The sequence below is a fragment of the Ooceraea biroi genome, chromosome 8 (assembly GCF_003672135.1).
Source record: "Ooceraea biroi isolate clonal line C1 chromosome 8, Obir_v5.4, whole genome shotgun sequence".
Taxonomy (NCBI): Eukaryota; Metazoa; Arthropoda; class Insecta; order Hymenoptera; family Formicidae; genus Ooceraea; species Ooceraea biroi.
In genome coordinates this window covers 15,646,804-15,660,206 of record NC_039513.1, presented here as the reverse complement: position 1 = coordinate 15,660,206, position 13,403 = coordinate 15,646,804, and the positions used below count along the sequence as shown (strand labels likewise).

Here is a 13,403-nt window from a genome sequence, read left to right as displayed (position 1 = left end):
GGGAGACTCCTGTTTCCTCGCGTTCCCTTTAACGTTAATGTTAAATCTGTGAACTTTCGACCTTTCGAAAACGAGAGAGAGAAGGAAAAATATTCCCTCTCTCGTTTTCGGGAGGCTTGGTCGCGCTTTGCGGTATACAACATTCTTTTTCGAATCTTCCTCCGGAGGATGACTCCGGAGGCGGAGTCCCCGTTGCATTATCGCTTGCACTCCGCGGGAGGATTTCACGGGACGAACTTTGTCGTGCGAACTTCGCGTTGCAAACTTATTATCGGTCACACGGATTTTCGTGGCGAGATATCGCTCGACGTTGGTTTTCGCTGTTCCTATCGTTGCCGTTGTCGGCCCTTGTCGACCGAGAATGAGCGGAATTGGAGCGCGCTGAGCACGCTCGGGGGATCGCGATGAGGCGAAAGGGACGGGACTCGTGCGCAAACTCTCATGCTTCGCTTCGCGTTCCTTCCGCTTTCGTCAGCGATGATCGAATGGCATTTTTGGGTTCTTTTTCTCGACGGGGGACGCTCGATAGTCGACCCCTTGCGATCGAGGGCGAAGGAAACGAGGAACTCTCGCGTTCGCAACTCGTAATTCCGTTCCGTGTCTTTTCGTTCTCTCTCTCTCTCTTTCTCTCTTCGTTTTTACCTTCGTCTCTTTCATTTCTCCTTCTTTTCTGTAAACGATTTCTCGTATAGAACTACGCAGATACACACGAAATCGAAGAGATATGAAAACAATACGTCGAATAGCAATTGTAGTAGTGGATAATGAAAATTTTCTAGTATACCGTATCCTCGAGGAACGCGTAACATTGTACTGTTTATCGTATGTATGCAACAAACAGAAACAAAATATATGTGTTGATGTGACAGAATTGTGTGTCTCTTTTTTATCCCGCAACCACCCACCCAGAAACCCTCACGAGTATCCCCGCATTTGTTATTAAATCTGTTATAAAATATTATCCGACTTGTTCATTCTGAGAATGTCCAGTTGATAGCTAGATCACGAGGCAACTGCGTAGTAGAAGCTTTTTTGCGGCAGATTGTTTGCGGCAAACACGTCACGTATTTCCAATCTTTTCTCCCTCACAGAAAATTCTACGTGGCACACGTGGACATTAAAATTTCACAGGTATATCGATTGCAAATTACCGTGGCAGTTTTCGTCTGACCTTTATATCACCTTGACGGCATCTCGCAAACTTTTTATTTTCCAAGATTAGAAGCGCAACGAAAAGCATTGCGTCAATACGCGGCGGTGCAGATTTAAAAATCACGACGGAAGCAAGGTGACGCTCTTCTGAGGGAACGAGAGACAAGATTTTGAGCGTTATCGTACATGTGACTTCCGTTTGTACGAAGTCGTAAAAATCTGTCGCTCCCATGCGCACACACACACACACACGTGTAGAAGCGTATCGCAGCGACCTTAGACGCGAGTGTCGCGTCCGGGGGTCCGCAGTTACGGGGGTTGGCTCGCCACCCCCGAACCGTGAAAATCAATGCCAATATTCAGCTGAGGTAGGTGGGCCAGGGAGGAGGCGGACGAGGCGGAGGACGGGGAGAGCGAGAGGAGGTGGCGGAGGTGAGGAGGAGCGCAACGTGGCCGGCGGGGTATTGATCTGTGCACGTTCCAGACGATGCTCGAGGCACCATCCTCTCCGCGATGACACCGCGCGCGCTTTTAAAGCGGATGACGCGTCAATTATTCAACGTACAGCTAGCTCGCGAGGTGCCGCGACGGAAACAAACAGGATCGATCGCGCCCGGAGATGAGGCGGGGGCGCAGCTCCCGAATCATCTCCCGCAAGATGCGATCGGAAGGAAAAAGCGTACGCTGCAATTTGCGCAGCAAGTCCTGTCGAATCGCGGCCACCGCGCACAGCGAAACCGAGCTCGACGAGGAGACTCGGACGGAAAGCGATTAATCTCGAATAAAAAATAAGAATAACGAAGAATCGAAAAAAATCGCCCTTTGTCCGTCCTCCAACGTCCTCTCGTCATTTCGTGAACATTTCCGAATTCGGAAAATGGAGGATCGTTCTCGTGGTTGCACCTCCGCGCGCCGGAACCATCTCTCGCCTTTAAGGGTCAACATTCCCGACCGTTACCGTGCACGAAGACCGTTATTATGCGATAGCTCGCCGGCCAGCCCGCCGTAACAGGGTGACGAGAGCCACGGCTGCGATAGCGCAAATTACGACCGCGGTGACTAACGCGAGAGCCGGCGACAACGAGACGCGCGCCTTTACGATCCCGCGCACGAGATAAAATTACAATGTATCGGAACCCCTTCTCCCCGCTTACCCTCCAGCACACAAGATCTGTGCCGCACGGTACTGCGTCACGCTAATCGCCGTGACTTTGAAAGCGAGATACTGCGCGCTTCGTCAAATCGGAGCGATAACATATTTTTCCAGCTCACGCGTATTGTTTGTACACGCTCATTGTGATCTCCCATGCGTTTCTTTCATTCAGCCACGGCGCGGAAAGAAAAACAAAGTCCAAGATAAAATCACTCGATCGAGATTTATTGCATGATTTTGGTCGTTCGATCTTCTGCAGAGATTCTCGTTGAAACAAAATAAAATTTGACATTCGCAGAAGAACAACGTGCCACGCCGGTTAAAATTCATGAATGCGAGACGCATCGAACCTCGCGCTTCTGCGTTTTACGATTGCGTAAGAATCCCGGTAGGTATTCCGTATCTCTGAACGAGAACGCAAGAACGCGCGCGCGTCACCGTACGCTCGGTGACGCGGAAACGTGCGGTCTTCTCGGTCCTCTCGCGGTGGCCCGGGTCGATACTCGCCCCGGCGGCGCGCCGCTTGTTGTGTCAGCTGAACGAACGGTCCATCGTCTTTAAAGGACGTCGTTGTGTGTTACGTACCTTTGACGTACCGCTATTGATCACGCGCGAGGGAGCGCGTTAAAGCGGCGAGCTTCTTGGATCCTCCCGGCGCGCGCGGCGGCGGATCGTTGACGTCATCCGGCATCGTGTGTCGGCCGCGTCCCATCACGCTACATTAGCGTCCTCGTCCTCGCGTGGCCTGCGACATTCTCGCACCCGCGTGGTATTTCCTTTGAAAAAAGTACCATCCCGACGCCCTTTCCCCCATTGGACCCTTTCGCCGCTCACGGGGGCGCGTCGCCGATGACGCGCGAGTCAATCGCGCCCGGCGCATTATTCACAGGTCAAACGACGACGAGGCGACATATCGGCCGGAAACGATATCCCGCTCTTGTGCGCTCGATTATTATCATTATTATGTTTCTCTTCACCGGGGCAGGTCCCGCCGTGGGTTCTTGCGAGCGCAATTTGCCGTCGACGAGAATGTCGAGGCGGTCGACTGAGAACGAACGACTTCCGGCCGAGGAGACTTCAGTTAATTCTGTAGGAGCGAAGACGGCGACGAAGGGAAGCGCCCACGCGGCTTCGAAGCGTCCGCAGCTTCGTGATTTAGGGCCTCCCCTTTAAGGATCGATACCATTGCCTATAGAACCGCTGATTGCGGCTCGGTGGAGCCGGGGGATCGCGGAACGCTCGAACGACGTAGCTCGAAGAACGTGGCGCGAAGGGAAGCGGCTTGATTTTCAGTCGTAGTCGGGGAAAGAGCTGGAACGGGAGGGTGGGCGACCAACCCCCGCGCCACCAAGAGGAATTCAGAGCTTTATTATCGCCGGTCCCTGAACCCGCCGCTGCGGGTGCTCTCCAACGTGCACCGACCAACGTTCTCTCTGGCTCTCGCGCTGCTGCGTTTCCGATTTGCTCGACCTCGACCGGTCCGCGAGAACAATTATCCTCATTCAAGATTATCGACTTGCACGATATTCGGATTTGTATTCGATGTCTATTCGTTCGATGCTTGTCTTCCCGTAATCTCGTATCGATTCTTATATTATTTGTTTTCACTTGTGGTTGGCACGTATGTAACGCAGCGTAAATAAAAATTTCTTATTTATAAGACTGCATATATAACGCAGCGTAAATAAACATTTTTTATTTCTAAGATTGTACATAAAAACGTTGAATAATAATCTGGAAACGATGGTAATGATTATATAGAGCAGTGTGGACGGAAAATTTCCAAGGAGAGTTATAAATATTATTATTTATTGAGAACTTAAGTCTCTCTCTTCGGCTTTACTGCGAGAACGCAACGTACGACGCACGACTATCTGTGATTTCTTTTTTAATCGCACAGTCAGATTGCTGTTTGCCCGTTATAATTGGGATTAAACGCCACGTATATATCCAAGGACGCCGCTCGTTTAGCGAGCTAATTGATACATATTTTAAAGCCTACGCTGGACATCGTTAAGCCGTATTTATCTTAATAGTAATAATAATAATATCTAACTGAAAAGTTAGATATTAGAGTATCTAACTATTAATAATATTTTATTTAATACGCAGTGGGAAATGTGTCACGTTGATTATGTACTTTTATATCATTATTTATATATGATTATTTATATCATTTCTATTTGAGTGACCTAACACAATATTTTTTTACTGCGAATAACGTCTGAATAATAATGTACCGTGAATAAAATCTGTGAAACATGTTTGCAATTAGTTTTTTATTAGTTGCTTTTTCTAAGAATTCTCACCTTTTCACTTTGAGCTTTTTGAACATGGATAGGTAATGCATAATTCAATTGCATCTTATTTTCTTTTGACTTCGATTTTTAGTTAATCGATAATCGATGGTTTATCTCATTCTTCCAACAAGGATATTTTTTCTCGTATAAACATTCGGTATAATAAGCAACACGCGCGTTAACGGGAACATCATTGCAAATGACACGTCTCTCTTCTGTTTCAGGACTTCTGAAGATTCGGGTTCCCCGCAATCGTGCGACGTCGAGCGAATCTGTTCCGCGACGTCTACGAGAGAGATGACTTCCGTCCGCACATGTTACTGCAAACACGAGACAAGCGTGCCGTGCAGGAAGGACAATGATGTCGGAGCACATAAGGAGACGCGACATCCTGCAACTCCCGCGTCTAAGAAATCGGTTATCAGGAATGGGGCTTGCGGAAATAATGAGGAATCCAGAAAAATGAGGAGCGTTATCAATGAAAAGACGGTACTCCGTTCATTTGTTTAAATAATTTACTTAACGCTCAGCTGCTGCGTCGTAATTTATAACAAGTGTTATTGATTGCAGCTTCTTGACAATCGATCAGTAGAGGTGCAACCTTCCGATCCAGTCTTAAGTCCCGAAACGTCAGCCGCGCTTGAGAATGCTGCGAAGATCGTTGGCAACGCGAAGATACAACTGAGGGAGATCTGCGGGACGTCGAGGCCCGATTCTCCACGGCGGAATATAAATACGTGAGTGAAGAGAACCTAATCTACACATCTTTCGTTAGTATTAGTATCTTTTATTAATAAATTTCTTGCATCTAGAAATTACAATATCCCTCCCGCAATTTCTCCTTTTTATTTAAAAAAAATTTTTTTCTGATAATTACGTTATCTACTTTCATAACGTTTCAGATATTCGGACGATCCGCCGTTAGACGACGAGGCCGAAGAGCTGCTGTACATTCGCGAGCTGGTGGCCTCCAAGTTCCACGAGGCGAGCTCTTCGAGATGCGAGGATGCGAGCGGCAAGGCAAGTTCGGGGGAACTTCCTCGCGCTCGCAGGGTCGACTTGTCGGCGCCTAAATTTCGGATGTCGCAACGACGACGACGACGTGACGACTGGTCGTCCCTGGGGTACGGAGATATCGACGATCGAGGGTCGCGGGAACGTGCCCCGCTTACGGAAGTGCCGCCGAAGGACTCGCTCAGGGACGAGGACGGGATGACGGTGTGCGACGATCGCGCTCGCGATCGTCGGCGAGCATCGTCGTCATCGGCAGCGGAACGCGAACTCGTTCGTGCGCGAGGGAACGCGTGCAGAATTCAGATGGGACCGTCGCTGCACATCGTCGACCGGGAATTGACGAGGCAGGACCTGGAGGACGTGCACATCTCGCCGGAGCCGTCGCGGGCGCAGAGTCATCGCGCGAATACGGCCACTTACGTGCTGCGTCACGACGTCGCCGGGAGCTCCACGTCCGCGGAAAACGAGGCGGAAATGAGAACGCGGACGCCGAGAACCGTACTACGCGCTAGATTAGGTCCGCTGCAACGAGAAAAACGCGGCAGGCTGATCGACTTTTCTGCCGACGCTGCGGCAGCCGAGGCGGAAAAACGCGCCGGGGATTCCGCTTCTGCTGAACGAGCTGAATCGTCGACGTCTCGAGCTCAGGAGTACGAAGAGGATCAAGAGTCCGACTTGAGAGATACCGGAGGGACGAGAATACTCGAACGCTTGGGACCGGCGATGAATGATGGAGCGGCTAATTACGCCGCAACGGCAGATTCAGAGACCGGTAATGAAAAATCGAAGGAGAAAAACGGGAACCAGGCCGAGGTCACTTTCTCGCCCGATGACACGAGGAGCCGTTACGCGGAGGAGACTGGCGGAGGGACATCCAATAAGAGGAGCGACATTGACAAGCGAGCCGCTCGTCGGAATCCACGGGACGACGGGAGCGCTGCAGATGAGATTCGGGAGGAGAACCAAGGCGATCGATCAAAGCCGCCGTTTCCTCCCGGCGACGCTCCGAGAAAAACAGGTTCCTTGCGACGCGAAAATATCACGTCGATGGGAAGCGCGCGCGCGATTGATGAATGCCTTTCGAACACGTACGACAGTCATAGCGGACAAACAAACGACGAGCCGCGTGATGACGTCGCCGGCGAGAATGTGCGTCGTCGGTCTTTCACATCGCGCGATCTCCGCACGAAGGGCGAGGCGAGCGAGGTCGATCTCTATCAGCCGCGTCTTGATGACTTGGATTTAATTCTGCTCTCCAATGAGGAGAGACTCAGGCGCGTCACCCGCGCGGCCGAGAACTTCGTGGAATTGTTGTCGAGGCCAGAATTCGCGAGATACAGACCGGATGACGGCGAGCAAACAACGCCGCGATACGCGAAGCCCAAGGAATTTTACCGCGAGTCGTCAGCTGATAAGAAATTTCAAGAAGAAATTCCGTTCGCGAGGAACGAGTCAACCAGATCGTCGGTGCTGGAGACCGAGTTGAGGAACGAGGATTTGACGACGGAGACCAAGTCGTCGATTCTCGCGAGGGAGACCGATCGCGGGCGCGATGATGACGCGATGAAGAACTCTGTCGAATTTAGCACGTATCCCGCATCGGAGGCGAGCGATGGTTTCGGGTCACCTCGACCTGACGAGGCTCAGCCAAACGCTGAGGCGCGCTTATCCGACGTGTCGATGGACAAATCGGATGCCACGGCATTCTCCAACCTGCTTCCCGCGTTATCCAGCACGCGCACGACGGAGACGCAGACGTGTCGCCGTTATCGGGACGAGCAAATTGTTCAGGGCGATCCTGCTGACGTGGAGTCGCGCGTTACAGCCGCAAATCGGCGCGATACCGATCGTTCCCGGAAGCGAGGGCGCTCCGGCGATATCCTCTTACAGGTCCTTCATGGCCTGAGGGACACGTCCGGATCCGCCGCGGACCGATTCGTTACCTACATCCTGCAGGACGAAAAGCAGAGCGTCGAGAGGAAGGTGACGAGCGCTTTGAAGGAATCAGCGATCACTCCCATCGCGGTGCAGAAGTTGTTGGATCGTCTGCGCGAGGTCGAATCGGCCCGCAACGCGCACCAGACGGAGACCTTGGGTATCCTGAAGGATATTCTAATTAACGCCAAGAGTGAGGCTGAGGAAGATGCCGAGAATATAAATAAACATGACAAGGAAATCTCTTCGTCTTCCCATCTTGCTAATTTGTCGGTTCGGACGAATCGAACGACCCCGAATGAAACCGAAAAGTTAATCTCGCGGAAGGAGAGCCCCCGGCAGATGCGAGCGACAGCTGACACGAGTAAAGTCGAGCGGATCACCGAAAATTTTCAAGATCTTAAGCGTCGCGATAACAATTCGTCCAATTTCTCCGTGAATCAGGATACACGAGAAAGCGTTCAATCTGAGACGCGTTCCTCCGAGGCTACCGGTGGCCCTAAGAATAATAATAGAAGTAAGGGAGATCCGTACTCGGAGGCCGAGTCGTTGAAGCAAATCTCCGATATTCGTAGCGACGACGATGAAGACACGAACTCTCGGCATTTATCTACAAAGACTGCGTCTGTAAAATCGAGTAGGACGGCGGTTGGCGATGCAGATGTTGCGATTGCAGCATCTGGCGATGACGCGCAAAATAATAAAAATCTTGCAAATCAAGATGCAAATGAAAATATTATGCAGACTGCTATCGACACGCGATTATTAAATATTTCTGCAGAAGCTTCTTCCGTCGCTGCGAGGGAAATCGTAACACAGGAAGCGCACGATACGAATGTCGCATTGGCGAATAAAAAAGGAAATTTACTTGCGGAAATTTCGGAAACGAAGGAGCGAGTTCGATCTTTGCCGGATGCGAGCCCCGCCAAGTCGAAACTTCTCGGCAGGGAAGTTTTAAAGGAGAAGAACGTCACTTTTGTACATTCGTTGGCAACGGAAGACGTCGGATCTCCGTGCGCGATCAAAACTGACAGTAATTCGCAACATCCTGTTGAGAAGGCTATTCAGGAAGGCCACGCTCCCGCGAAATCTTGCTCGGCTGATTCTCCGCGAGAGTCCGCTTCGTCGTCAAGCGCGAGGAATAGCGAGTCACCCTTAAAGGAAACTGGGTCGCAGACTTGTTTTAATATCGAGGGAGAAGATAATTCAATAAAGGATACGAGGGATGAGGCTGCTGGCAAACCGACGACTATGGCAGTAATTGAGAATGGAGACTTTGGGCTTGCAAAAAGCGCGGGGAACGATGCCGAACGGCGGTCGAGGAATACATTACTAGAGTATAAATTGGATATCCTGTCTGGTTCTAATTCCAGCATCAGCAGTGCATTACTGGATCACGATAATAGGTGAAGACCAATATTAATAATTCGTTCGCTCAAGCAGTTCTGGAGTTGTTCATTCCTTTAACCGCACATGATTTTTTTAGATATATCAACGGTATTTCTGGCGTGAAAGTAAAGGGGGTAAGTAGAAAATCGTTTGCTCTTGTAAAATATCTGGCCGAGAATAAAAAAAGAAATACCAAAAGTTTTATAAATAATAAAAGAGCGTGGGCGTTGAAACGGATGTCGCTAAGAAGAAGTTTCCGGTATCGAATCTCAGAGTTAAGTCAGCAGACGCCTACGCTTGTTCGCCTTGACGATTGTCCCTCCTTGTGCAATCGCGTGTAAATGCATTAACGATGCAACTAGACGTCATTATTTTAAACGAATTATTTTAATTAAATTATTTCTTGATTAAATGAGTATGCAAAACTTAATTAGTCTACATCGTATCAATTCGAGTTTCTTGGTAGAAAGAAGGCTTGACAACGGCAGATTGCCGGTATTGATTAGCAGAAAGTTAATTTAAGTCATGGTTCCAGGTCGAGACAGCTTCACCCGAGACTTCGTCCCACTCCGAGGGTGAGCTGTACATGCCGAGCTCGTGTTCCTATTCTCTCGGTGAGGTGAGGGTGCTGAGGAAGAGGGATTTGATCGCGGACAGCACGACGGATCGCGACAGCAGCAGCGTGACGGTACTGGTTACCAGGAGCATGTTAACGTCTTTAAATGACTCGACGACGATGAGTACGCGAAAAGGAGGAGATCGATTAACGACGTTCTAATTTTCCAACTTTTTTGTTTCTCTTGCAGTCTCTGCTGGGCAGCTCTGGGCGCGTCTAAACCGCTCCATGAACTCATCTGAACATTTTGTCGTGAAATGTCTGAACAGTTTGCTTTTATTATAACACAAAAGGATTTAAACGCACATTTTTTTATAATTATTCTTGTATTTATAACTAATAGAAATAGAAAAGCACGTCAGTTGCTTCGATTTCGGAATAACATAGCAATCGCATCATGTGTGTGTGTGTGTGTGTGTATATACATGTAATTATATTATAGATAAATCAGAGTGCCCCCAACTTGTCTGTTAGCCTTGCGCCTTTTTTCTTCCGTTCCGTCAGATATAAATTTATTTTTGAAACCAATGTTGCTCGTGCGACACTCTCTCGATCGATGTATTACGTACGTGCACCGTGGAATTTATACTTGGACGAAGAAAAATTAAGACATCGCATATTTGAAAAAAGTTCCACCGAAGGACACGAGGTGTCCCATTTCGCACCGTTCTCGAAATAGCTCGCCCTTGTTACCGCTACGAGGTTTGCTTTGCCGATTGTGTCTCGAGTTACCGCCAAAACCGCTCGCGTGCACCGGCGCCTTATTTATTTTCCGATCACGCGCACCCGATAAGAAATACACTTCCGGCGGCGTGCGTGTGTGTGCTTGCGGCGCGTGTGTACGTAACAGTGTGGGGAAGTAAACAATAGTATTAACAAACGCGCAGTAAATCGGCGAGCTCGGGTCGAGGAGCGGCGTTCCTATTTCCTTGTTGACGACGCCAACACCGGCGTGGCCGCGCAAGCGAGCGAGAAAGAGAGAGAGAGAGAGAGAGCACGTTCCCGAGGAGAGAATCTCGAGCAAGCGAGCGAGATCGAGCGATCGAGCACGCGGTAATTACGCAGCGACGGCCGCGCGAAACGCGGCGTTTTAAATGCGGCGACACGTAACCTCGTCACGCCATGTCACGCTACGCAAATATGAAATCAATTTACGGGCGATCGTTTAAATAGCACCGCGTCGAGCGGGCACGGGTCGGATTGATCGCGATTTCGGACGGGCGTGCACGACCGCGAGACCAAACGTTCGCACCGTGCTCGGCGTGCGTCGAGCCAGCGTGAGGAAAGATGATGTGCGACAAGTGTGTCATCGGTTACTGGGTGCCCGAGAAGAAGCGGCAGAAATTCAACTGGACCGATTTCGAGAACGCGTGCGAGTCCGAGGGATTCCAGCTGAAGATGGTAAGCGAACGGCACGTTCTTCGTTGAGCGTCGAAATCGACAGCGTGGGCCCGCTGCGCGCGAGAGGTTATGTTTGGGTGACGTTGGTTCAATGTTTGGGCCGCGTCGACCGCCCTTGCAGCCTGAAAATGTAACGCACGGGCGAATGTACTCGCCTGAAAATAATCTTGCTTTATAATCGAGCGAAAGCAATTTACGTGGCATTGCAAAATTCCTTTTATCGCGAGACGTGTGCGTTTTTTTGACGAAGCACGCCTCGCACCGTTTCCGAGCACGTGTCCAGATTCGGAGTGTTTTCGGCGTCTCTGAGCCTCTGATCCGTTGCAGATCGACGTGAACTCGAGCCTTGAGAAGCAGGGACCACTACACGTTTTCCTACACAAGCTGACGGACACGCAATCGCATGCGGAAAGTGGCGATAAAAATGTATGAGAAATGCTTGTAGCAACGCTGTAATTGTGTAATAGGAAATTCCAATGATTTTGTAATGCGTCTTTCACAGGCAGAAGATATTGTTTCACGGCTTCAGGAATACATCGCCAAACACCCGGATCTCATTGTCATCGATCCCTTGGACAATATTAGGAACTTACGTAATCGATGTGAATCTTATGAATTTATGCAAGAAGGTATTCGGCTTAAAGGTATGCGATGTATAAAATCCTATCGTTTATTAAATAATACGGACGGAAAAGAGTCGAACTCTCTAACTCTAATTGCAATTTTTTTCAGACGTATTTACTCCCAATTTTGTAGAAATCAAGAGCAGAAATCTTCACGAGGCAGCGTCGACGTTGAAAAGGCGCGGCATTAAGTATCCATTCGTTTGTAAGCCGCTGATCGCGTACGGCTCGAGTAATGCGCACAAGGTAAGTTTTTTAATTGTTTTAATTTTTATTCCACTTGGAATATAAAAATTGAAAACCGCTCGCTGTTCGATTCCAGATGATGATCATCTTCAACGAAAGGGGCTTGAAAGACTGTCAGCTACCGTGCGTCGCCCAGGACTTCATCAACCACAACGCCATTTTGTACAAGGTGTTCGTCGTGGGCGAGCGTTTCCACGTGGTCGAGCGTCCGAGCCTGAAGAACTTTTACCAAGAAGACTGTAACTCACTAAGTACAATATTCTTCAATTCGCACGATATATCGAAGAGCGGGAGTAAATCTAAGTGGTCTATCCTTTCCGAAGAAGACATTCCGTTGACCGTCAAGCCGAATCACCAGACATTCGAGATGATCGTGAAGAATATCCAAGGGATATTCGGGCTCGTGCTAGTTGGCATCGACGTCGTCATCGAGAATCATACCGGGAAGTACGCGATAATAGACGTCAACGTGTTCCCCGGCTACGACGGTTACCCGAATTTTTTCGAACATTTAATAGATAGCATTAGGAAATTATTGTTAGAACAAAGAGCTTGCAGACAAAACTCCAAGGGCTGTACGTTGAAGAAGTGTCAGAGCGACGATCTAGATTCCGGCTTCGAGAGCGACGAGAAGAGGAAATGTTCCACAAAGTAGACGCGTAACGTGCATAATCAATTAATTTCCGATGGAATTAAGCCGTTAGAATTAATTGCGGTTACCGATATCTCTTATCGCGTCACTTCTTTATTTCTGAAAAAAAAACAATGATAAAATCTCGGCTCTCGGTTTTGCGAAATGAAATTCTATCGAGCATGATTTCGTCTTTAGGGTTCTTCGTATTGAATCACGTTCGGGATTTATTTATTCGTTTAATTCGCGGTATGGAGTGTGTGCATTTAATCGTTCACACGAACTCGAGTCTCGTATTTCGTATTTTCTAATGCAAATTCCGCAGAGTACAATATATAATGACTATGACTGCCAGAGAAGATATTTTGAACGTTTTACGTGTATACAATTTTGCATTTCTGCATCGACGTTATTATACACGCCTGTGTGTGTGAACGGCGTTGAGGATATTAAATATACATCGTGGAAGGGATGATATACGCGCGCGACATACGGAACGGGTGCAGGATACAGGAACAATCGGAGTAGTGGTGACGGTACAGTGAGTCGACGACCTCTCTTCCAATATTTTCGAATGATCGAAGTAATAGTGAGCTGTTATTTTTTTATGTTTTTTATTACGAGTATTAATTTTATCATTGGAAAATATTGCAACATCACTGCTATTAAACCGATTGATTCCAAGTATTAGCGATAGGTTTGGCGATCTTGTAAAATATATATAGAAAATATATACATATATTTTATTCAGTTACTTTGTATAATATGGAATCTGATATTAATCATTTACTTATTTATATGTACATATATTTTATATAAATAAATTGTACAGAAGCAAAAAAATGGTTATACATAAATATTTGAGTGGACTAGAAAGTTCATGTGGCCTTCCAGTAACGCAGAACGTTGTATTAATTATTAACGCGGAGTTTCGTGCTTGAAT

General features: G+C 48.4%; 2 protein-coding genes across 7 annotated transcripts; both read left to right on the top strand.

Annotated features, from left to right (window-relative positions):
• Window positions 1–3,469: 3,469 nt before the first annotated feature.
• LOC105280112 lies at window positions 3,470–10,021 on the top strand. 6 transcript variants are annotated; one of them, XM_011340386.3, is made up of 6 exons: window positions 3,470–3,783; window positions 4,830–5,094; window positions 5,176–5,342; window positions 5,508–8,960; window positions 9,041–9,077; window positions 9,479–10,021. In XM_011340386.3, exons 2-6 carry the CDS (start codon window positions 4,903–4,905, stop codon window positions 9,719–9,721), a joined length of 4,092 nt encoding a protein of 1,363 aa, XP_011338688.2. In that variant the 5' UTR covers window positions 3,470–3,783; window positions 4,830–4,902; the 3' UTR covers window positions 9,722–10,021. The 6 variants fall into 6 exon arrangements, with proteins under 6 accessions (XP_011338688.2, XP_011338679.2, XP_011338670.2 ...); XM_011340377.3 differs by having other exon boundaries at window positions 3,470–3,926; XM_011340368.3 differs by having other exon boundaries at window positions 3,470–4,325.
• A 553-nt stretch (window positions 10,022–10,574) lies between these two features.
• LOC105280103 (inositol-tetrakisphosphate 1-kinase) lies at window positions 10,575–13,303 on the top strand. Its single transcript, XM_011340339.3, has 5 exons — window positions 10,575–10,960; window positions 11,288–11,386; window positions 11,463–11,604; window positions 11,693–11,829; window positions 11,906–13,303. The coding sequence occupies exons 1-5, from the start codon at window positions 10,847–10,849 to the stop codon at window positions 12,482–12,484; spliced, it is 1,071 nt and encodes a 356-aa protein (XP_011338641.2). The 5' UTR covers window positions 10,575–10,846; the 3' UTR covers window positions 12,485–13,303.
• The last annotated feature ends 100 nt before the right edge of the window (window positions 13,304–13,403 follow it).

Bases quoted from the DNA above. Each gene is read 5' to 3' on its own strand.
- LOC105280103 (XM_011340339.3), top strand. From the start codon at position 10,847: ATGATGTGCGACAAGTGTGTCATCGGTTACTGGGTGCCCGAGAAGAAG. The intron at 10,961-11,287 runs GTAAGCGAACGG...GATCCGTTGCAG, and splicing joins AGGGATTCCAGCTGAAGATG to ATCGACGTGAACTCGAGCCT. The intron at 11,830-11,905 runs GTAAGTTTTTTA...GTTCGATTCCAG, and splicing joins GCTCGAGTAATGCGCACAAG to ATGATGATCATCTTCAACGA.
- LOC105280112 (XM_011340386.3), top strand. From the start codon at position 4,903: ATGACTTCCGTCCGCACATGTTACTGCAAACACGAGACAAGCGTGCCG. The intron at 5,095-5,175 runs GTACTCCGTTCA...TATTGATTGCAG, and splicing joins GCGTTATCAATGAAAAGACG to CTTCTTGACAATCGATCAGT. The intron at 5,343-5,507 runs GTGAGTGAAGAG...ATAACGTTTCAG, and splicing joins CCACGGCGGAATATAAATAC to ATATTCGGACGATCCGCCGT.